Below are 25,272 nucleotides of genomic sequence, written 5' to 3'. Positions count from 1 at the left end.
ATAAACATTTATATTACATTTTATTTTACATACACAAGCAACATGCAATAACTTGAAAATCCACCCCAGAATGTACACACTTTATAATGGTAAATGAAACACATTACTGTGTTCATTTCAAGAAAGAAGTGTTCACAGATGTCATATGCATAAAGCATACTTAAACTAACATTTGGGAATGCCCTTCTCAAGTAATGAACTGCTGTGGCATTAGGGGTATGAACTGCATAGTCTGTAAACAGCCTCTGCTATACTCAAAAAACTCACAGCAAGCAGGGGTTTAAGTTAGGAGGTCAAAAATTATACACTTCCTGCCTGGCAAGAGGAAAGAAGAAAATTTGTTTATAGCCCCAAAATATTCTGAATTTGCATTGTTCTTAAATATGGTTTAGCAGCTGTTCTGCAGGTAAGACAACATATTTCCTGTATACGTACATGCTCCAGGATGCTGTAAAGGGTCAAATGTTTCTTTTATAAAGGAAAAACAACAACAATCGGATGGTCCAACTCATACTGCTTAAGCTTCTATCCAATATCTTTGCCTGTTTCTTTTCCAGAAGCTCTGGTAATGAAAGCTGTTAGGAGGCCCGCCAATCACCCTGGATCACTCTGACAATCACAGCTCACTGTTAATCTCAAGGATTTTGACAATATACACATTCTATCCTTACTTCAGTATCCTGAGTAACTCAGCATTCTGGCCTTTTTTATTCTTTGGAGAATTATTTGAAAGAAGAAACTGCAACATTATAAAACTCCAAGATTGTGGCCTGCAAACAGGGTTTTCTTAGACAAAAGTTGTTTTAGATAATAAGACACTCAGATTAAGAATTTGGAAAGATAAGTATAAGTGCATGAACTTCAGGTCTTATAAACATTAAATTATTTTAAAATGCAATCAGCCTTTCTTCATTCAATGAATAAAGACAGAGAAAGGTATTAAGGAGACAATGTACATAGTCTATCAGCTGTGTGACATTGCTGGAGGTGATATTTATTAGTTTTTCATTCCATTAAACAATGGAAACATTTAAACATTTTAAATAATGGAACTAAAGAGTGAGTTCATGTCAGTTATGTCTGAATTCCTTGTTTACAAAATTGTAGACTTTAATAATAAAGTAAGTAAATACAATATTTTTTCCCAAACAATAAAAGGTTACTTTATTTCTTTCTATTTTTTTTTCTGGAAGCAAACTACATCTGCAAACTATTAATTATCCCTAACACTTGCAAAACCTTTTATATCATATACAGGAGTATTTCCTTATGAGTCCTGCACTGTGTTCTAACTGGCAGAAAAATATATTATTTGCAGACAGTGACCACACACTGACCCTGCCTCTGTAAACACAACTTTAATATCAACAAACACTACATTACCCATATCTCAACACCACTGAAAAGGCAACATGAAATTGTACAGTATATTCACATGCACAAATATCTAATTTTGAATGCACGAAAAACTAGGGTTGTATTAATCATTCAGTTGCAAAGTAAAAAAAACCCCAAAAACCTTGATCAATATTCCAAAGTTGTCATGCAAATAGAAATGCTTTAGGTTCAGCTCATGTAATTAAAGTTTAAAAATCCATGTATTCTGTAAATTTGATCTACTGCAAGTTACCTGGAAGTAACTAGATGTTTTGGATAAGCTCTACTTCTTACAGGTAAATCAGCCAAACAGCAAAATCCTAAATTAATTAGTGAAACAGGCTCTGCATACTTTAACTATATGACCTGCCTGATTAAAACAAAAATAAGACTAGTTAGCAGCCTAAATAGACAGAATCAATATTAAAGGAAAAAATCCACGTACACCTGCTGTTACTACAGAATGGAATCTGAAATACCGGACTTTTAAATTCAAGTGAGAAAGGGAGGGTAGATTTTCAGTAAATAAAGCCTTATGTAAAAGAGTGCATCAGTTTAAAGCTAGGAGTCTCTCCAGTATTTGCAAAAAAAGTAACGATTATAGGGATCACCTGAGCTGCTTTTCAAAAGCAGAACTTTGGGGTTGGCTTGTGTCAGTGGCAACTCATGTATAGAGAGTGTTGGTATGCAAAGCACACAGCTACGGGTGCATGTGCATATATATATAAAAATATAAAACACAGCATAGGTTTTCTATATTCACAATTCTTATTTAGTAGCAGCCTCAAGGAGTTCTGTACCACCCCTGTGGCCCATATGCAGACTGCACAGTTAAGGTCTGATAGAAGGCAAGCGGCGGGGAGTGAGTGGGGTTTGGGCTGTTGGATTCACTGCAAGGGGCCGGCAGCTGGAACCCCAGACCGACAGTAGGCTGAGTGGCTCATCCTGCAGCCGGTCTGGGGTCCCGGCAGCTGGCCCCGCTCAGCCCGCTGCCGGCCCGGGTTCCACCCATCCAGGCCAGCAGTGGGCTGAGGATGGGCGGCAGCTGGGACCCCGGCTGGCAAGGGGCTGGTGAACAGGACCTCAGACTGGCAGCGGGCTGAGCAGCTTATCCCACTGCTAGTCTGGGGTTCCGCAATCCAGGCCAGGAGCAGGCTGAGTGGGGCTGGCGGCTGGGACCCAGCTGGCAGCAGAATGCCACTAAAAATCAGCCCGCATGCAGCCTTTGGCATGCGTGCCGCAGGTTGCTGACCCCTGCTCTAGGAGTTACTCATCTCCTGATACAAATGTTATTTCACTAGCAAAATGGCAATATTTAATCCAATTCTGCTAGAAAAATAGCATTCCTCTAGCAAAAGTGATATTTTTGAGTTTTCTAAGGATGTGGTGTAACAGAATAAAGATATAGCATGTAGCCGTACAGGCATGTGGAAAGGCAATAAAAAGTGGAGGGGGAAGAAAAAGTATGAATACCCAGATGAGGAGGGCTCCCCAGCCAGCAACCTAGAATCCAGGGTGGATAAAAATCAATGATTTAAAAAAATAAATAATTTTTTTAAAAAGTTGGATTTATTTAAATTGGATTTTTGAGGAAAAATCTATCTAAAGATAGTTTTAATTAAAATACATTATAGCTCAAAGATAATTCATCACAGAATAGGGATCATACATTCTAATTCTATAGCATGAGACAATATATTCATGTAATGTTTATGAAAAGTTTTGTAAATGAGTTCAAATAGTTCATGGATTAGGGACCCAATCCTATGGAGTTCCACGGGCTTCTATATAGATTAACCTAAATAATCTATACAGAAGATTGGGTCCCTAATGAAAACCTATCCAATGAAACTCAGTGCTAAATCTAAAAGATACCATCAGAGATGCTTAGTTTTGCAGTTCTCAATCTGTGGATTTGTGTTTCCAGAGGTAACATGCTTGTTAACAGAAAAAATGTTTTAAACAAATAAATAAATAGAGGTGAAAAATAACAGACCTCAACCCTATTGTCCCTCTGCAAATTTGTGTGCACAGAGTCAGTCCCTTACCTCTCTCTAAAAGTGCAAAGTTTCAGAAAATTCATCGAACAGAAGATTGGTGGGGGCAGAATAGATCTGGACAAGGAGAAGAAATCTGGAAATAAATGTGAGAAGGTAGGGGCAGGCAGCAGAAACAAAAGTAAAACTGTTTGAGCAGCATATTCCAGAAGGCTTGAGGTCTTTCTGAGTGTAGCCTTCAATGATTTGAGATCTACCATATCATTCTCTCACTAGAAGGGAAAATGGCCGCAGGCTGTAAAAGAGATTCAGTTGGGGAATATTTTAATGAAGTTCCTCTACCTGTGGGCAGGGCCGGTGCTTCCATTTAGGCGACCTAGTCGGTCGCCTAGGGCACCAGGATTTGAGAGGGCGGCAGGCGGCTCCGGTGGACCTCCCGCAGGCATGCCTGCGGACGGTCCGCTGGTCCCGCGGCTCTGGTGGAGCATCCGCAGGCACGCCTGCGACAGGTCCACCGGAGCCACGGGACCAGCGGACGATCCGCAGGCACGCCTGTGGGAGGTCCACTGGAGCCGCAGGACCTGCGCGCCAGCCCTGCGCCTAGGGCGCCAAAAACCTTCGCACCGCTCCTGCCTGTGGGTAAGACAGGCATGCATGCAAAATGCAAACAGTGCAACAAAGAAATGCAAGGCCTGATTCCTGAATGAAACAGCATCATGAGAAGTGTTCCTTCTCAGGAGGAAGTTGCGTTGAAGATGATGAAAGGAACGTGTCTGAACATGCAGGATCTTCAGGCTGGTAAACTTTTTTATTTCATACTTCTTTCTTAAGTACTGCATGTCTTCCTACTGGACTATTCTTGAATTCTCATATTTGAGCAAAAAATATAGTTGTTACTCTATGGTAGATGCACTTGTGATGAAAAATAAATCACTGAAGTAAGCAGACCTTCCTTTTACAATTTCATCTTTAAAGTAGGTTTCAGAATAGCAGCTGTGTTAGTCTGTATCCGCAAAAAGAACACGAGTACTTGTGTCACCTTAGAGGCAAACAAATTTATTAGAGCATAAGCTTTCGTGGGCTACAGCATCCGAAGAAGTGGGCTGTAGCCCATGAAAGCTTATGCTCTAATAAATTCGTTAGTCTCTAAGGTACCACAAGTACTCCTGTTCTTTTTACCTTTAAAGTAGTACTGAGTGTCAGGGAATGCAATGAGTAATACTAAATGACCAGTATAGTGGTAATAATTAAATAACTGCATTGACTTATTTTGTTTATGAGACTCCATCCTCAACATACAGGATTCTGAAGACTATCCACCTTGAAGATCACCATCATTTCCTATAGTTTCAATTATTCATTTTCTGATATCACTGTAAAACGAATCTGAAAAGTTTTCAAAATAAATCACTTTAAAAATGTATAGTGTGTACCTTCTAAAAATGAAACCTACATCGATCTCGGAGTTTTGAAGAATATGTATTAAGGTTATAACAACCAACAAGAATGTACTTTTATTGAGAAATCCATGATTAAATCCAGTCTTCCTTAAATCAAATTGATTTAAATCAAATCCACCACACTAGAATCTTTAGCCAGATTCTTTGACTACTAACCTAATCCTGAATAAATAATGTACGATGTAGTATGTTAACATTTTATAGCAACTTTGCCTTAATAAAAAGTTTTTTTAAAAAAGGTAGCAGCAGCAGCAATGCTGAGAAACATGGGAGGAGTAAAAGGCGAGTCTTCAAACAAAATCAACAACTGAAAAGTTTGTTAATATCTTAGGCCCCATTTCAGCAAACTATATGTTCAAGTTTGTGCTCATACAGCACATAGCTCTAGGGGATACCCTGTAACTGGGTCTTTGCGTTCACAGAATATCAGAGTTGGAAGGAACCTCAGAAGGTCATCTAGTCCAACCCCCTGCTCAAAGCAGGACTAATCCCCAAATCTATCACAATATTAATAAACAAAAAAGTAAGTGGCAGATACTAAGAGAAAGTAGTGAATATTTACCCATTCCAGTTCCAGCTGGTGCAATCTCTCTGGAGAAGATTTCCACAGCCTTTTTCTGCTTATGGTGTACAGCAAGCCAGATAACAGCTTCCCGTGGACCCTATTTCCAAATATTAGGAGTAATGGGTTCAAGAATGATAAGCAAAGGTTAACTTACATACAGAGTTCTAGTAAATTTAAACATGTAGAATCATACAAAACTGAACTACCACTACTGCAGTTGAGACACTGCAGAAAGCCAATCACTATACAGTATTACTAAGCACTATAACTATGTGGATCCAATGAAAATCAAGTCTGCGGTTGCATTCTAATATATCTTAGAGAACTTTTGAATTTAATTTGATCTCAACCAACATTTAAGTAAAAGAAACACGTGCTTCACTTTCAAATTGGGGTGGGCAGACTCATTTTTGTCTCATTTTGAACCTATTGAAAACATTGTGGGGTCACAGCTAATGGATCAGGCTAAAACCGTAAATGAGGAGAGCCTGCTGTGCCCGGAGGGATTCACTCATGGAGGAGAGGGAAATGAAAACACTGTGCCCTCTTTTCTCAGTAGTTTCATAAGAGGAAGGCACTTTTAAATATCCACCAGGCTTGGGGAAAGACAATGGGTGCAGAGTGGAACACAGTTCAGACAGAGACATCTCTTAGGGGAGGAGCTACTAATGGAGATTCTCTATGTTCTACTAAGGAGAAGAGTATGGAAGATAAAATACAGGTAGGCTCTGATGAGAAACAGTCAAATGAGAAAAAGTCTCATTCAATTACAGATAAAAAGTGACAAGTTTTTAAAGTACTTATATACCAGTGCTAGAAGTCTAAATAATAGGATGGGTGAACTACAGTGCCTTGTATTAAATGAGGATAGTGATATAATAGGCATCACAGAAATTTGGTGGAATGAGGGTAATCAATGGGACACAGTAATACCACGGTACAAAATATATCGGAAGGACAGACTAGGTCGCGTTAGTGGGGGAGTGGCATTAATTGTGAAAGAAAGTGTAGAATCAAATGAAGGAAAAATCTTAAATGAACCAAAGTGCCTCATAGAATCTCTATAGATAGTAATTCCATGCTTCAATAATAAGAATATAGCAGTAAGGATATATTACCGACCACCCGACCAAGATGGTGATAGTGACTGTGAAATGCTCAGAGAAATTAGAGAGGCTATTGAAATAAAAACTTCCATAACAATAATGGGGGATTTCAACTATCCCCATATTGACTGGGTACATGTCACCTCAGGACAGAATGCAGAGATAAAGTTCCTTGACACCTTATATTACTGTTTTTTGAAGCAGCTAGTCCTGGAACACACCAGAGGAAAGGCAATCCTTCATTTAGTCCTACGCGGAGCATAGAATCAAGTTCAAGAGGTGAAGACAGCCGGACCACTTGGTAATAGTGACCATAATATAATTAAATTTAACATCCCTGTGGCGGGGAAAACACCACAGTAGCCCAACACTGTAGCATTTAATTTCAGAAAGAGGAACTACAGAAAAATGAGGTTAGTTAAACAGAAATTAAAAGGTACAGCACCAAAAGTAAAATGCCTGCAAGCTGAATGGAATTTTTAAAAAAAAGACAGTATAATAGAGGCTCAACTTAAATGTATATCCCAAATAAAAAAACGTAGTAAGAGAACCAAAAAAGAGCCACCATGGCTAAACAATGAAGTTAAAGAAGCAGAGAGAGGCAAAAAGGCATCCTTTAAAAAGTGGAAGTTAAATCCTAGTGAGTATAGAAAGGAGCATAAACACTGGCAAATGAAGTGTAAAAATACGATTAGAAAGAAGGCCAAAAAAGAATTTGAGGAACGGTTAGCCAAAGACTCAAATAAAATTACCAAATTTGTTTTTAAGTACATCAGAAGCAGGAAGCCTGCCAAACAACCAGTGGGGCCACTGGACGATAGAAGTGCTAAAGGAGCACTCAAGGACAATAAGGCCATTGCAGCGAAACTAAATGAATTAATTGCATCCGTCTTCACGGCTGAGGATATGAGGGAAATTGCCAAACCTGAGCCATTCTTTTTAGGTGACAGATTTGAGGAACTGTCCCAGATTGAAGTATCATCAGATACCTCAATCTGGGACAAACTGATAAATTAAACAGCAGTAAGTCACTAGGACCAAATGGTAGTCACCCAAAAGATTTGAAGGAACTCAAATGTGAAATTGCAGAATTACTAACTGTAGTCTGTAACCTATAATTTAAATCAGATTCTGTATCAAATGACTAGAGGATAAATAATGTGACACCAATTTTTTAAAAGGGCTCTAGAGGTTACCCCAGCAATTACAGACCGGTAAGCCTAACTTCAGTATCGGACAAATTAGTTGAAACTATAGTAAAGAACAAAATTATCAGACATACAGATGAACATAATTTGTTTGGGAATAGTCAACATGTTTTTTGTAAAGGGAAATCATGTCTCACCAATCTACTAGAGTTCTTGGGGAGGGGGGTTCAACAAGCATGTGGACAATGGGGATCCAGTGGTTATAGTGTATTTCGATTTTCAGAAAGCCTTTGACAAGGTCCCTCACCAAAGGCTCTTAAGAAAAGTAAGCTGTCATGGGATAAGAGGGAAGGTTCTCTCATGGATTAGAAACTGGTTAAAAGATAGGAAACAGAGGATAGGAATAAATGATCAATTTTCAGAATGGAGAGAGGTAAATAGTGGTGTCCCCCAGAGGTCTGTACTGGAACTAGTCCTATTTAACATATTCATAAATGATCTGGAAAAAGGGGTAAACAGTGAAGTGGCAAAATTGGCAGATGATACAGAATGATACAAGATAGTTAAGCCCCAGGCAGACTGTGAAGAGCAACAAAAGGACCTCTCAAAACTGGGTGAATGGGCAACAAAATGGCAGATGAAATTCAATGTTGATAACGCAAAGTAATGCACATTGGAAAACATAATCCCAACTATACATATAAAACGATAGGGTGTAAATTAGCTGTTACCACTCAGAAAAGAGATCTTGGAGTCACTGTAGATAGTTCTGTGAAAACATCCACTCAATGTGCAGCAGCAGTCAAAAAAGCAAACAGAATGTTGGGAGTCATTAAGAAAAGGACAGATAATAAGACAAAAATATCACATTGTCTCTATATAAATCCATGGTATGCCCACATCTTGAGTACTGAGTGCAGATGTGGTCACTCCATCTCAAAAAAAAGATATATTGGAATTGGGAAAGGTTCAGAAAAGGGCAAGAAAAATGATTAGGGGAATGGAACGACTGCCGTATGAGGAGAGATTAATAAGACTGGGACTTTTCAGCTGAAAAAAAGATAACTAACGGGGGATATGATAGAGGTCTATAAAATCATGACTGGTGTGGAGAAAGTAAATAAGGAAGTGTTATTTACTCCTTCTTATGACACAAGAACTAGGGGCCACCAAATGAAATTAATAGGTAGCAGTTTTAAAAGAAACAAAAGGAAGTATTTTTTCACACAACGCACAGTCAACGTGTGGAACTCCTTGCCAGAGGATGTTGTGAAGGCCAAGATTATAATAACAGGGTTCAAAACAGAACTAGATAAATTCATGGAAGATAGGTCTATCAATGGCTATTAGCCAGGATGGGCAGGGATGGTGTCCCTAGCCTCTGTTTGCCAGAAGCTGGGAATGGGCGACAGGGGATGGATCACTTGATGATTACCTGTTCTGTTCATTTCCTCTGGGGCACCTGGCATTGGCCACCATTGGAAAACAGGATACTGGGCTAGATGGATCTTTGGTCTGGCCCGGTATGGTTATTCTTATGTTGCTAGCAGAAACTGCTGTGGGGACGCCTTAAGTCAACGCACTACCTCCACGCTCCCATACCTTCTTTTAGCTCCCTAGCCGTACTCCAGTTCCCACTTCTCACTTTGATTTTCATTCTGCAAAGTCTGACTTGGAATGGACTTTCTGCCACTGGAGGATCCTCTATTGGGGTCTACACTCTGATGAAAGCTTTAGGATGAAACTTTGTGTCCCATGAAGTCAATGGCAAACCTCCCATTGACTTCAACGGTGCCAGGATTTCACCTTTTTTAAAAAAAACAACAAACAAAAAAAATCTCTCTATTGTATGTTTTTCTCTTTATACTTAACAATTTTTGCTTGTCTTGTGCAGATGTAATCCCTAATCGTATCTGCCTAAATACGGTATTTCTAAATACTCTCCTTTTTTGCAGCTGGGATAAGATTCCTCCTTCAGTTTCCTCTGATCGTTTTCTGCTTTTACTCTCATTTCAGTGACAGCCTCTGTCAGCTTTAGGTTTCTTTTTTTTACCACAAGCAACCAACCATACCTGTGTTTTCTCAAGTGAGAATTTACGTTCTTCAGTAAGGTAAATGCTTGCATCAGCTTTGATTCTACCCTTTTGATCAAAGTTCCAATAATAAGCCCTATATCAGTTATTTGGAATACAAATCTAATATACCATCCTCAGTTCCCTAGGAACAATAATAAACGTTTCTATTTTTTATATGAAATGGGATTGCATAAAGTTATAACCCTACAGATCAGATTTTTCTCACATGGAATTATAAAGTGTTGTGAAATATTTCCTCTTCCTGACAGTCAGCTATATTATACAATTTACAGTTCATGCTAAGTTCTTCTTGCAACCCAAGGTCATGTTAGACTTAATACAAACTTTAATTTCTTCACTGCAGACTTTGTGTCTCAAACCTAGTTTTGCTAAGAGATTTACTCAGTTTGTTAGTGAACATGGAGAAAAAATCTAAAAGTTTATTTGATAAGTTCACATGAAATCCTGATCCCATTTTACACAGTGGCAAAACTCTCATTTATTCAAACAGGAGCAGGTTTGGCCTCTCAACATGAGGAGGCTTTTTTTCCTCATTTCCGTTTTCTTCAGCCCTTTTGCTATAAAGAAATTTTCACAGGGAAAGGAGATGTTCTATGAAAACACGCCAACATTCAATATTAAACGTATTATTAGTTTCTACAAAACCCATACTGCTTTAGACTGCTTCTGGAATATTGTGCATAAAGAATATTAGACTCATGATATATTCTAGCAAAAAATAGGCAGATAAAAGAAGTAAAGCGACCAAAAAGGTAGAATCCAACAAAGTAGAGCCAAACCAGTCAGAGATTATCCTCATTCTCTGTTTGTTCAATGCCCTTTTCGCTTTCTACTTCATTAAGTTGTCTCTTCCACATTTTATTTCAGTTTCCCATTAGAATCACCCCTGCAGGACCCTAGAGAGAAGAAGGCATCATCTCTGCTCACTAGGGTCTACTCTTCTTTTAACTTCTTCCTCCCCAACAGGTAGTGGGTCGTACACTTCTTCTGCCAGTCTGCTATTACCTTCTGACCTCCTCACAGGGAACTGCTGTGGGTAAGTGGGGAGACCATGTTCCCGCTTCCTCTGCCCACCCATAGTCCAGCAGACTACCACTGTGTCAGCTCCTTCACTGAGCTTTTCCCCTTGATAGCTACAGGCTGCACTAGAAACTCACAGGAGGAGTTGGCTCAGTTGCAAGTAGCAAGCCAGTGGCTGGGAGGGAGGTTACAATGATCCTAATGCTGTCGGCGGAAACCGAGATGGCTCCTTCACAGCCACAAAGAGGTCAGAGATTCTTCCTCTCCCCAAAATAGGGAGTCCCCCACTACAATCCTCGTAAACATCAAAGATCAGGCCTGGATAGCTCTGTGTGTGAAAGCTGAATAACCCATGTTATTTAGTAAAAAAACATCATCAGTCCTATCGTTTATAATACAAAAGCTCCCTGTGAAGCAGGAAGGCGTAGGTACCTACTGTCATTAGCAGCAACTACACACCACTCCACAGAAACACTAACCCAGGAACCAAACACTGTAACAACCTTGTTGCCAACTCTGTCCCCATATCTACTCTAGTGACACCATCAGAGGAACCAACCACATCAGCCACACCATCAGGGACTCATTCACCTGCACATCTACTAATGCGGTATATGCCATCATATGCCAGCAATGCCTTACTGCCATGTACATTGGCCAGACTGGACAGTCTCTACGTAAAAGAATAAATGGACACAAATCGGACATCAGGAATGGTAACATACAAAAGCCAATAGGAGAACACTTCAATCTTCCTGGACATTCTATAACAGATTTAAAAGTAGCCATTCTTCAACAAAAAAACTTCAGAAACAGACTTCAAAGAGAAACCGTACAACTAAAATTCATTTGCAAATTTAACACCATTAATTTGGGCTTGAATAGGGACTGGGAGTGGCTGGCTCACTGCAGAAGCAACTTTTCCTCTCCTGGAATTGACACCTCCCCATCAATTATTGGGAGTGAATTACATCCAGCCTGATTGTATTGGCCCTGTCAACACTGGTTCTCCACTTGTGAGGTAACTCCCTTCTCTTCACGTGTCAGTATAACAATGCCTGCATCTGTAATTTTCACTCTATGCAGCTGAAGAAGTGGGTTTTTTACCCATGAAAGCTTATGCCCAAATAAATCTGTTAGTCTTTAAGGTGCCACAGGACTCCTTGTTGTTTTTGTGGATACAGACTAGCACAGTCATCCCCTGATACTAACAAATAAGATGCTCTTGCGTTTGTATTAATATACCACTAGGGAACTTCCCAAGTGCTTAAAATCACATAGCTGATACACAGCCCAGTACCTCTCAAGATACAGTACTTGAAATACGCACCACTGTGGCTCATTTCAGGTAACATCTGATTGTTACAGTATGTTAGTTTTCTCTACTGCTAGATGCCCACTGCAGGGTTTACACACACAGATAATATTTTTAGAACTAACAAACAATTTACTTTCACCAGAGAAAGCATTTGCTTGGTGCTATTACCAGGAGGTCAGATTTGTTACTAGCTTGGTGAAAACTAATTACAGAATACACCATCAGCTTGGGGTGTCTGCTCTGGTTTCTGAGAGTCTGCCCTGAGGTAGGCACTCTCAGTTGTGAGGCAATCCAGACAGCATGACAGTTTATTACTGATGCTGGAAGACTGACAAGTATTTTTTTTTGTTTAGCTTTTTTAAAATCCAAGCTAGTGTTTACATTTTTCGAAGATGCAGCATTTACCTCAATCATATTATGTGGCAATGAGTTTTACAACTGGACTGTGATTTAATTAAAAAGCATTTCCATATATAATTTTAAAACGTGTTGCCTTATAATCTCAGAGAGGCCCCCCTTGTTTATATTATCAATGGGCAAAGTAAATAGGAAAGTTTTCTAGTTTTCTTTATGCTACCTATTATTAAATAGTCTCAACTTTTCTTAATCTTCTTCTTTCCTGACACTTTTAATATGTCTTCTCACATCAAAGCCTACGACGTCCCAGATCATATTTGTTGCCTATTCCCTTGGGATGAATGGAGGGCACATGGAGCATATTAATGCTGTGAGAAAAAAGCTACAAAAGCATCCAAACGTGCTCTTCATTCAAAGGACAAACACCCTAGAGACTACTCAATGTCCTAGCAGTGCTGTCATCTCTGGAACCTTCTTGTAATGCTCAATCCAATCCTCACTAAACTACACAGAAATACTCCTATGAATTCAATGAACTATGCATCAGGTTCTTAATGAACAAGAGCAGATGGTATGAATTCATTTGTAAAAATTATCTTTAATTGTTAAGCAACCTAAACTTGCTAAATAAGGAGATCAAGGTAATTAATTCATTCCACTGTTATCACATTCAAGACATGAAGATCAATGATTCAGCTACTCCACACCTAAAATCACCCAACCATAAACTTTCATAATAAAATTATAATAATTTGACTTTCTTTTTTCCCCTTTTATTCATAAACACAGATATCTGATTGATACAAGCCTGAACTAATTAACTACCTGTTTATAAAGTTGGGACATTTTAACCCTCTCCTATTCTAAGAGCATGTCTACATTGGTACAGTCAGGAAAGTGAAGCCAAATGAACTAAAGTTGTAAATTCAAAGTGTGTTAGTTAAATCACATTAAACCCCGGAGTGGACACTTTCATTTAGAAGTAAAGTGGCCTTAATTCACTTTAGCTTAGTGTACTAGCTAAAGCTCTGATGTAGTCCCATGACTACGTTAATATGAATTGAGTATCTTTTAGTTTGCACCAACAGGGTCCACATGGGGCAGTTACAGTGCAACACTTCAGAGCACTCTACAATTCACACCCTTGCAGTCCACATTGTGACACTATGTAGACAAGCCCTTAGACCACTTTTGTGGTAATAGCCTCCTGTCCCAAACCTGGACTTTAGCGTCCAAAATCTGGGGGCTTACCTGAAACTCCCCCAAGCTCACTACCAGCTTGGATATTCTTGCTGCCACCAGATCAGGAATTGATGGGGCCTGATCCCCCCTTTCCTCTCTCTGGTGTCCCCAACCCTCCCTTGGTGGGACACCCAGATTCCAAATCCCTTGGATGCTAAAAGCAGGGGAGAAAACCCCTTCCCCCCTCCTTCCCAGGCTTGCCTCTTGGTCTAGCCTGCGAGTATCAAGAAACCGGTTTCTCTGCTTCCCAAGAGATAAGCGTTCTCTACCCTCAGGACAATTGAGATGCAAAATACCAACAGCTTGGCTTTGCCTTTCCCCGTGCCTGCCTTCCCGTGAGGGAGACAGGTACCTGATACAGAGGTTTCACTTTCTCTGCCTTACTAGAAAAAGAAACTTTCACAAGGTTTAAAAAGAAAACTTTATAGAAAAAAAAGAAGGAAAATATAAACAATAATCTTGCATTAAGAAACTCAATACAGGCTCTTGCTTATAAGAAAATATGAAGAAACAGTCTGATTTAAAAGATAGCCCGATTAAACCAGTCCAACCAATCCACATACATGTAAATACAACCCAAAGCTCCTCATAGCGGAATTGCTTGGGGTTCCTTTGTACTCACAGATGTGTAGGAGACACTTGGAGATAAGATGCAGTTAGGAGGAAGCTTGTTAACTCACAGCCGAGAAAACAACAAAAGACACAGCCATCCACATCTATTCGTACAACCCAAAGCTCCTCATAGCCGAATTGCTTTGGGGGTCCCTTTGTACTCACAGACTTTTGGTATAATATTTGAAATAAGAAGGAGTTAGGAGGAAACCTTGTTTACTCACAGCCGAGAAAACAAAAAAGACCCCGAGTATACAAATTCCCGCCCCTGACTTTAAACAATCCAGTTCTCTGATTGGTCCTCTGGTCAGGTGTTTGGTTACCCTTTCCAGGTAAAAGAAACTTAACCCTTACCTTACCTATCTATTTATGACAACTTTACTTCTGAAAGAAAGCGCCCATACAAGGGCTTTTAATGCACCAATAGTTAATTTGGCACCAATAGTTAATTTGGCTTAACTTCCCAGGTAGACAAGTCCTACTAAGAGTTATCAAAACAGAATTGAAATTACAAAGTCAATTTTTCATAGCTCCCATCACATGTGATAGTGTGCCACAAGGACAAACTTTAAGGTTATATTTTATAAAGTGTACAAACAGCCGGTGCTCTGACCACATTTATACAACTGAAAAAAATCAAACAAAACAGCAATCTTCAGGCATCTTCTTAAGAACTGTTAGGACACAGAACAGGAGGAAGCCTCCAGCTCAAATTTAACAAGGAATGTATTTTTCACATCCACAGCTTCAAGACTTAGGGACTAAATTAGTGCAATTAAGTCGCCTGGTAATTAGTAGGAAACATGTCTATGCAAAATAAAACATTTATGGATTTACATCTGTTTTTGGACTATATCAGGCCTTCAATATTCCTTTTATATTTCCATTTGGCCTTATGCTTACTTCCCAGCTTTCAGATAAAGGATGCTGCAGTGATATAAAAAACACAAAATAGCTGTCTTTTTCAGTGCCTGAATCCAATGTTGGGAACTGCAGATGTATAGGATATCTGCATAGTCATTAATACATCCAGATTTACATAGTCATGTTTAAAAATCTAGTGGACACCTATTTAGCAAAAAGTGCTAGTGAGACAAAGTTAAATATTTCAGTCATATCCTATAGTAAAGATATGTATATAAACAGTATGTGGAGCATTAATAAACAATTAACAGATGTTTCAGTAAATGATTAATCAATTGTTATTGAGTTCAATGGTTGCTTATAACCATCTATAACATAATATTCATATCTATAACATGCTTATAATATCTATTTAATCATTTATTACTTCTTAATAAAACTATTTATATATGTACTCTTAATGTAAAGTGTGGTTGATACGTCTAAGTTATAGACTAGTTGATGCTACAATGCTTGGCCTAAAAGAAACAGTTTCAGAACAGATATTGTAGGAAGTATGCCAAACTTTAACTACAGATATTGGGCTTTACTAAATCTGCATTATGCCTTGGCTTGAAAACTACAGAGGCTAACCTGAAAACTGAAGAAAGGCACCATAACCATGCTGTGCTCATGCAGCCAAACCCCAATCTCCTCACTCCACTCACCTCAGCAGACATTTATGGAAAGTAGGCTCAATAGTTATCCAGGGGTGTGTGCTGTGACTGTGTTAATTATACTATACATAACTGTCTCACTATTATCATGTCTATCATACACACATCTTGTCTCTCATCTTAAATTTAGATTTTAAGATCCACAATGAGGCTTTGGACACTACTGCAATACAAACAAACAAAAACACCACAACCACCTTCCCAATAGGGAGGTATATTACTCTCTGTCCAACTTCACACCTGGGAAGACAGAGCACTGTCTGTAGGTAACAGCTCAGAAACTGAATTGTCAGCAAAGGAGTACAAATGAGCTCTTGGCCCTTTCAGCTTTAATACTCCTGGTAATCATAAGGCAGGGGCAGGAAAGACATCCCCTGAAATTTCTACCATCCTTAATGAAATTTCGCCCTTCCGCTCCCCTTTAAAGAAGAGCAATCTCCCTACTGGTGCTATCCACTTCCACCCAGGAGCTTTACAGGAGCTACAGTAACCTACATGGCCCTAGTGGGAGGCCAAAGCGGGTGAATATCCGCAAATGTCTGCTTTTATATTTTCATTCCCATCCCAAGCAGCTCTGCATATGCCACTTACAAAATCTATGGCCTAATAGGCTCCATCCAAACTCCCTGGCTAGAAACTACCAGCAGTGTTCAAGCCATGCCACTCATGTCAATGCCACTGCATGTTTAATACTTCTCTTGACATCATTCTCCTCCACCTAACTAAGGCCAATATGTGCAGGGCTAGTAGCACTGACCATTATTAAGGTTGCCTATTTCCAATTACTAGTCCCTGTTTTCAGTTGTTTATACCTTAGCCAAACTAACTATTTGGGCTGATGTTTTCCATGCCAGGTGTGTCCCTCAAATTGAGTAAATATATACATATATATATTTTAATTTCAGCCAAAATCATTGAGTCATTTCCAAGAACAAAGCTAGGGAAAAAGATGATGTTTCATCCATGCTTAAAAATTCTGATGACCTTTTCTTTGAGACGTTCTAGTGCCCCCGTGCTTTGGAGCAGGGATTTGAAATTTGGTTGGGGAATGGCCTGTGTCAGGGATGTGTTTTTGACATCCCCATGAAAATCTGCCAAAGTTTGGCCATGTTATAAGGCTTTGAAAAAGACGAGCCAGAAGTGGGAGGCCTGGGATTGGCTGCACAAGGAAACTGGGGACAATGATTTGGTGGTGAGGAAAAACAGAGGAGAAGACTAGGCAAGAAGACTGAGGCTGAGATGAGAAACATGAAGAAGGGAGACTGGAATTAATTAGGTGAGGAGAATGGGACTGAGCCTAGGGTGAGGAAGAGCCAAGACTGAGCCAAGGACAGGTTGGAATGGAAAGTGAAGAAGGAGTTACCCTTGTGGGAAATAGGCAGAAGAGTCTATGCCCTCTAGAGCATTCTCCCCTCCAGAGCCTGAAATGGAACTCAAGATTGCACAGTTTCACCATTCCTCTGCTGTTACCAAATATCTGTGAAACATATTGGTAAAGTTTCTCATTCCATTGTAGTGCTGGTTTCCTTAAAGGATGATAATCTGCTATGGCTATCGGTTATTTTGTTAGCTCAAGTGCCAGAGGTCTATGGGGTAGATCTAAGGGTTCCAACCCTGTTGATGAACTAGGTAGGTGTCAATATGGTGCCACATGATGAAATTTCTGGGGTTTTTTTTTTTTGCAATTTGCTTTAAAAGAACATTAAGGTTGCACGCTAAAGTCAAGCATTCAAAAATATGGAAATGCCAAAATTAAAGCTGCCTGTGCAAACTCAGTTCAGTCCCCCTGGACATATGCATTATGACAGCGTCTCTAGTTACACAATCACATATTTTTTTCCATAGGGTCTCTCCCTCATTCAGTGCATGGTATTGACCTGCTCTGAGGATGAATAAGTAGTGAAGGAAACTCTCTGTAGGACAACTGCATAAATCGTTCCAGAACTTGGAAGATGTATAGTGACTGAGGTAGGGGATTGCAGGACGAGAAAGGATGGTCTTTGATTGAAGCAGCTGAATGTTGTTCTGGAAAACTAGATTCTATCCTGGTCTCTACCAAAAACTTTCTATGTGATGCTAAGCAAATCACTTAAGCTAACCTTTTGACAGATAATAACTAACCATGTGTTCCTCATTTTTTTGGCTACTTGAGCTGAGACCAGGGGGTTTGATGATCTTATATTCTCCGTGTGTCAGTTCTGTATCTGTAAAATGGGGATTATAATAGCCGCTCATCTCATAGCAGTGTTGCAAAAATAAATGAATGTTTATGAAGCACTTAGATATTATAGTGATGAGTGCCATAGAAAAGCTCATGAAGAAATTAAAATACTGTCTTCAGAGCAGGGTTTGAATGTTTTGCTGTAACTAAAGTGGGGGCTACAGATGGAACGAGGAGGAGAAAAGAAAAATACTGAATAGCTGCTAATTAAGTGAGCACTCTCCATTCTGTGTACTAACTGAGAACATGGGTCCTGGGGGCGGGGAGCGGGGGAGAGGGGAAGAGTATTATATCATGTAATTAAAGACAGCACCATAATGCACAGGCAACTTTAATTCTGACATTTCCTAACTTCTGAGAGGTGACCTTAGTAATATTATTTAATACAGTTTGTGTGTGTTTAAAATAGAGAATCAGAGCATATGATCCTGGAAAGGGAAGACATAGGTCCACCACATAAGTATTACACTCTGATTTAGCAGAGGGAGTTTTGCTGCACTGAAGAATGAAGTTAATTATAAACATTAAAATAAACATTTACACTGATAAGTTACCTAGTTCTATTGTAGAAATTGACTCTTCATAAACAGTTTAACTTTCTACATAACACATGTTCTTGTCTCCTATAAACATATATATTCAGCAATTTTGAAATACTGACACATTCCTCACATCAGATTCATAGACTGAGCTTTGCCAAACATGTATCTTGGAATTTTGCAAGACTTTGCAACTGACAAAGAAGAATTAGATGCTACTGTTTTGGAACAAGCCACACAACCTAAATATTTAAGTGTATGACTTAACTCAAGATTTATTGCTGTCTTTTACAGACCTTCATATGTATGGATTTAGTTGCAGCAGATGCGTGATAGTTGCACCCACTATGGCTACCATTCAAATCCGTACATATGAATTTAACGAGTCACAAAACACAGCAATTATCATGTAATTAAAGACTATCATAATGCATATACACAAGGGGGCCTAATTAAGGCAACCTTAATTCTGGTATCTCCTAAATTTGAATGCTTAACTGTGTAACCTTAACATTCTTTTAAAGTATTTTAATATAATTTAAATATGTGTAATATGTGATCACATCAAAAGAACTCCTACTATCATGAAGTTTGCTCTTGGGCAGATATTTATTTACACACACATACATAAGTTAAAAAGTGTTTCTTTAGATTTCATAACAATTCATTTGTTGCACAGCAAGGTCTCAATCCTACAAAGATTTATTCATTACTTAACTTTTGAGTATTCACATTGATGTTCACGGGTCTACACACGAACCTAAAGTTAGGCATATGCAAAAGTATTTGCAAGATGTTGTTAGCTCAGGAATTTCCCCCAGTAAGTAATCTCTTTAAACAGTTACATAAAGATAACATGGGGGAATTAAAATGGGTCAGAAAAGGCTTCATATTCTTCTGTTTGTACTTACATCACCTATTTTCTTTTTAGCATGGGGTCCATATGTATCTTCAGAACCTAAAATCTGTATGTTAACTGCACAGTAATCTTCATACCCAAGCTGACTGAAAATGAGGCGAGTCCTGCAACAGATTATTTGTTATTAGCAAACTGCTTCAAAAATATTATACGCAGTAACAGTGCAGGCCATTAGTTTTAGTTCTAAGTGCTAGTTAAATTTGGATTTGAATACTTCTTATCTGGGCAAATTTACTGCTATATCATAGTGACAATATCAAGTTAGTCATACTCAAAATACATCTTGACCTCTTGATTCTAAATTTCTGTTTATTTAATTTATCTTAAGGATGGCCTGCAAAGGAAAAAATAAATGGGCTTGTACTTTTTACTTGCTTCATTCTGATGAATGAAGAAAGCAGAAAATGTTATTAAAATTAATACATTCTGCTTGCTTTTACATTAGAAATTCAGGTCCTAGATTTGCTCTTCCTGGAAGATACTATGAATAATTAAGAAATATATGAATGACATCACAAGTAGATTTCACTTGCTTGGTACTTAACTGAGTTCAGGAGGAATTTTTATTCAGACTTAAAAATTCCTTGTTTTGTGTTAATCCCTATGTGAATTAAATGCATAAAAACAGTTGGAAGAAAAGTTATTTGTTGAATTTTTACCACCCCCAGCTCTTCAGTTAAGAGCTGAGAAGCTCTCAATACATTTTTCTGGGTCCTTCCCAGTGGAGATTTCCACTAAACACCAGGAAGACAAGACTTGACATTCCTAATGTGTCTATAGTTAACAAAGAGCAGGAGGGAGGAAAGGGGGAAAAACATCTTTCCTGCTTTCTTCATACTGCATAAAAAAAAGTATATACACAATTTTTTCCATTGCAGGTTATATTCACAGATATTGTAGGTTAATCTATATTTGCTAGATTTAGGATTTAACTTGAGATGGTATTTACATTACTTTTATTAATTAAAAGTAAATTGCCATAAAATTTAAATTGGAACTTTACCAGAGGTCGAAACAATTGGAAGTGAGAAAAAAATAATAGATGTTACACCATTCCAGATTCCATACAACATGGTCTAGAGTAAAGAATCAGGAACTCTTGAGTCCTACTATGAGCTCAGCTATTGACTCACTGTGGGTATGTCTACATTGCAATCAAAGACCTGAGGCACCAAGTTTCAAAGCTTGGGTGAATCGACTCGGGCTTGCAGGGCTTCGGCTCCAGGGCTAAAAATTGCAGTGCAGATGTTTGGGGCTCAGGCTAAAGCCTGGGCTTTGAGACACTTCTCCTACCCCAAACCATAGTGGTAGAAATTTTTCACTCTTCTAGGAAGCCTGCAGCCAATCAGCATAGCCCCCAAAGTAGGCTGCTCTGATTAGAGATGGGGAGAAGCCAAGATGGCTAGTGGATGCATTGATTCAGGAGAGAGACTCCAGAACAACTTGCACATATGGCTATGTGCCTCTAATGGATCCTCCAGAATTTGAACAGCTCTGGGTGGTATCCTTGGAACATGGGGCAAAACTCTCTCTTCCTTTTTCCACAAAGAGCTGGGAAAACCCCAGTGGCACTTACAGTTTGAATGTGTCTGTGTCTAAAATCCTCCAAATTCTTTCCTCAGCCTCAAATCAGAGACACTATATAACCTCTCAATGCAAAAATCTCAAACTGTTGCCAGAGGTTGTTCTCTCTCTCACAAGTAGCAAAACCATTCTATAGAGTCATCTAGTGACATGGGAAAATACACACTAGAAACAAGCTTTCAGAGCTTTCACAGTGATTGCAGTAAGAGAATCCATAATTCTTAGTTTCTGCAAAGCCATTCAGCTAGTAGAGGTGACGTATTTTACCCCATTCACAGAACTAGATCTCTTCAATTTTGCAGTTAAAAAACCAGGGAAGTAACCAAACTAAAAATTGTCATAGTAATTCCACTCCATTGAAACTTCAAGAAAATATCAATATATAAAAAAAAGATGACAAAAGTTCAAAATTAGTACAGACAGAAAGTTCAACTTTGTGAAGACAGTTAATAGGAGGGTAGTATATATTTAAAAAAAAAAAAACAACAACAATGTAAAATGCCTTTCTGTTTCCCTTTACCAGTGTCAGTGCTTCCTTAACACATACCAAGTATATGAGGCTACACCATATATCTGGCACCCTTACATAGTTGCACCAGATTAAGAGATTTTATAGGTTCAAAAAGGGAATTACGTTAAAACTGACAGAATCTTTCACACCAGTGGAAGATTTTAAATACAGCTATTGTATATGCTCATTGAATTGTCAATATTACACATGAGAACAGCAGTAAATTGACCAATGTATTTAAGATTAATTTAAAAGTGATTCATAAGTATGATATTCCCGAGTTACTCATTATGGTAAAAACCTGCAAAGCTGGGTGCCTAAAATCAGGCACCTAAATTCATATTTACAATATCAAAATACAAGTGGCCAAGATTTTTTGATGCACTGAGCAACCCTGTACCCAATAAAGCACAGTAACTCCTCACATAAAGTCGTCCTGGTTAACATTGTTACGTTGCTGATCAGTTAGATAACATGCTAGTTTAAAATTGCACAATGGTCCCTTACAATGTTGTTTGGCAGCTGCCTGCTTTGTCCACTGCTTGCAGAAAGAGCAGCCCATTGGAGCCAGGGGCAGCTCCAGGCCCCAGCATGCCAAGCACGTGCTTGGGGTGGCAAGCCGCGGGGGGCAGTCTGCTGGCGCCGCGAGGGCAGCAGGCAGGCACCCTTCAGCGGCTTGCCTGCGGAGGGACCGCTGGTCCTGTGGCTTCGGAGGAACTCTCGCAGGCGTGCCTGCGGAGGGTCCGCTGGTCCCGCGGCTTCGGAGGACCTCCCGCAGGCACGCTCGCAGGAGGTCTGCCAAAGCCGCGGGACCAGCGGACCCTCCGCAGGCAAACCGCCGGAGGCAACCTGCCTGCCATGCTTGGGGCGGCAAAATCCCTAGAGCCGCCCCTGATTGGAACTAGCTGGTGGGGGCTTGGAACCAGGCTGGACTGGCAGCCCCCCATCAACTCCCTGCTCCCCTAAGTTCCCTGTGCAGCAGCTGCATAGCAGGCTATGAATTGCCAGGTAGTTCAGCTGTCCCTCCACCCACTGCCATGTGCTGCTCCTGCCCTCTGCCTTGGAGCTGCTCCCAGGAGCCTCCTGCTTGCTGTGCGGAGGTGGGGGAGAGGGGAACTAATGTCAGGGTGTCCCCCTCCCTCCTGCTCCTGCGCTCCACTTAACCTATCTCCATAGAGCGGGGCAGGGACCGGACAGGGTCAGGACAGAGGGAACTTGTTGGCAGCAGTTGCTTTCTCAACTTGCTGATCTACTTAAAAAGGCAATGTACTTAGAGTGGGGTCAGCATCTCTCTCTCTGCATCTCTCACACACAGGGCGTGTGTGTCTCTGTCTGCCATGCTGTCTCCCCTCCCTCCATTTGTGCTGCCTTGTAGAGTGTGAGGCTATATTAACAACGTGTTAACCCTTGAGGGCTCAGCCAAGTACTAGTTCATTATTTAGCAGTAAGGCATTCCCTGGGAAATATCCCACCCTCTGACTCCTCCACCTCAACTAAACTTCACAAATCATCATTGCTATGTACAGTATGAAATTGTTTGTTTAAAATGTAGTGTGCGTATGTATAATATAGTCTTTTGTCTGATGAAAAAAAAATTACCCTGGAACCTAACCCCCCCATTTACATTAATTCTTATAGGGAAATTGGATTTGCTTACCATCGTTTCGCTTAAAATTGCATTTTTCAGGAACATAACTACAATGTTAAGCAAGGAGTTACTGTAAACAGATACATATAAAGTTTAGGTGCTTAAGTTTGAAATATTTTCCATAGATAGCTTTCAGTACATAGCTATGTCCTGTGGGTCCCTTGACCCAACACTTATTGTGGGATTTGCAGTCATTCTACTGCAGAACTAATGGCATTGCTGCTCTACAAAGTGCCTGTCCAAAGCATCATGATGGCTTTGTTTCTTGGCTGGGTTTTCTGTAGAGGCCAGCTCAGTCCTGACTTGGCAGGCACTTTAACTCAAACATGGGTGGATTGATTAAAGTGGAGATGGAGGGAATTTCCTTACTTTGAATGAAATTCATTCCCTTATCTGGATATTACCCAACCATGTACTTACCTGGGATAACCTGCTAGCAACACAATGATAATTTTGAAGAGCACTTTATGTGCCTTCGCAATGCACTAGAATGCACACACACACAAAATCCCAAGGGGGGACACTCAAAACCAGTCATAAAGCTGCTGCAAATTATTCACTTTGAACAGCGGAGAGGAAAGAAGGGAAGAATGAAGGAGACAGAGATATCATTTGTCACTAGCTGAAGCTAGTGGTGTAAGCAGTCTGCAGGATTCTAAGGGCAGTCTACATTAGAAGACTGCTGTAGCCTGTCTGCTGAAGATGCTCTATGCCAATGGGAGAGTGTTCTCCCATTGGCAAAATTACTCCAACTCCCCAACAGGCAGAAGCTATGCCGGTGGGAGAGCATCTCCTGCTAACATAGCACCTGTGTGGACCGCGCTTAGGTCACTGTAACTTGCGTCACTCAAGGGGATGTCTTTTTCACATCCCTGAGCAACCTAAGTTACATCAGCGTAAGCAGTAATGTAGAACTGCCCTAAGTGGAGTTGCACATTAAAAGCACGTTAGCCCAGTACTCTGGGATCTGCACTGGATTCCAATACATTTCTGGATAGAATTCAAGATGTTGGTTTTAATCTATAAATCCCAAAGAGTTTGAGACCTCTGGCTTGTGCACACAGGGAAGTTAGTGAGCAATAAACTAGGGTGTGAATTTGAAGTGTACTAGCTACTCCAAATTAAATCCCCCTGTGGACACTCTTACTGAGCACTAAGAATTTCCTCCAGTGGTTTAACTTAGCATATTTTGTGCATCGTGCATTAAGCTAAAGTCCACAATGGAACTCTTAGTGCATGGTAAAAATATCCATAGTGGGAGTTAGTGTGGAGTAACGAGTGGGCACTGTGGGCTTTTTCCCTGTGTAGCCAAGTCCCCATTTACCTGGGAGACTGCATCTCTCCCAGTCTATTTCTGGCAGAACCAAAATCAGCAGAAGCACTTGAGCTGGAGCTCCCTCAATACACACAAAAGGGGGCTGCTGGCAGAGTATTCTCTGATAGGGGTCATTGATTATAGAACTCTCTTCTCCACCCTTGGTCCTTCAGAACTCAGATGCATTAAACTTCTGGGCATCTATTTAATCCCCTTTTGTTCAGATGGAAGTGGATATGTTTTACAAGCAGTCCTTTATGTTACAATTTTTAAATGTACAGGAGGATATGTGCTCAGAGCCCTGGATGGACACCTATAGTTTTTAAAGTTTGAAGAAATCAATAAAATAAGTAAAATGTACTTAGGTTCCAAAATGACTAATAAGGTCCTCAGGGTGCCCTAGGACAGAAACTGGCCCCTGGTCAAAAGTTAGCAAGCTATTCAGTTCACTAGGTCACCAAGGTCTAGGACCAAAACTGGCTAAACAATCTATTCGCTGATAAATCATGTCACTAGTATTTTGTAGCTGTATAATAATTTTATGGAAAAGTAAATTATAGAACCTTTTTCTACCATTTATATCTTGAAATGTCCTTCCATGTAAAATAATGCAATCTTCAAGGATACCTCCCAGTTAATATGGGGGTGCCATCTTAT

General features: G+C 39.8%; 1 protein-coding gene across 1 annotated transcript in view; it reads right to left on the bottom strand.

Moving 5' to 3' along the window:
• LOC116824066 (uncharacterized) overlaps positions 1-25,272 on the bottom strand; it is a 108,051-nt gene that overhangs the window by 54,501 nt on the left and 28,278 nt on the right. Inside the window, exons 12-13 of the mRNA XM_075066744.1 lie at positions 19,550-19,661; positions 5,397-5,496 (exon numbers count right to left, since the gene is read on the bottom strand). Coding sequence (XP_074922845.1) covers positions 5,397-5,496; positions 19,550-19,661 — 212 coding nt within the window. The remainder of the gene's footprint in view (positions 1-5,396; positions 5,497-19,549; positions 19,662-25,272) is intronic.

The sequence above is a fragment of the Chelonoidis abingdonii genome, chromosome 5 (assembly GCF_003597395.2).
Source record: "Chelonoidis abingdonii isolate Lonesome George chromosome 5, CheloAbing_2.0, whole genome shotgun sequence".
In the NCBI taxonomy this organism is placed as follows: Eukaryota; Metazoa; Chordata; order Testudines; family Testudinidae; genus Chelonoidis; species Chelonoidis abingdonii.
The sequence above is the reverse complement of the archived record's forward strand: the minus strand, read 5'-3'. Positions and strand labels throughout refer to the sequence as shown.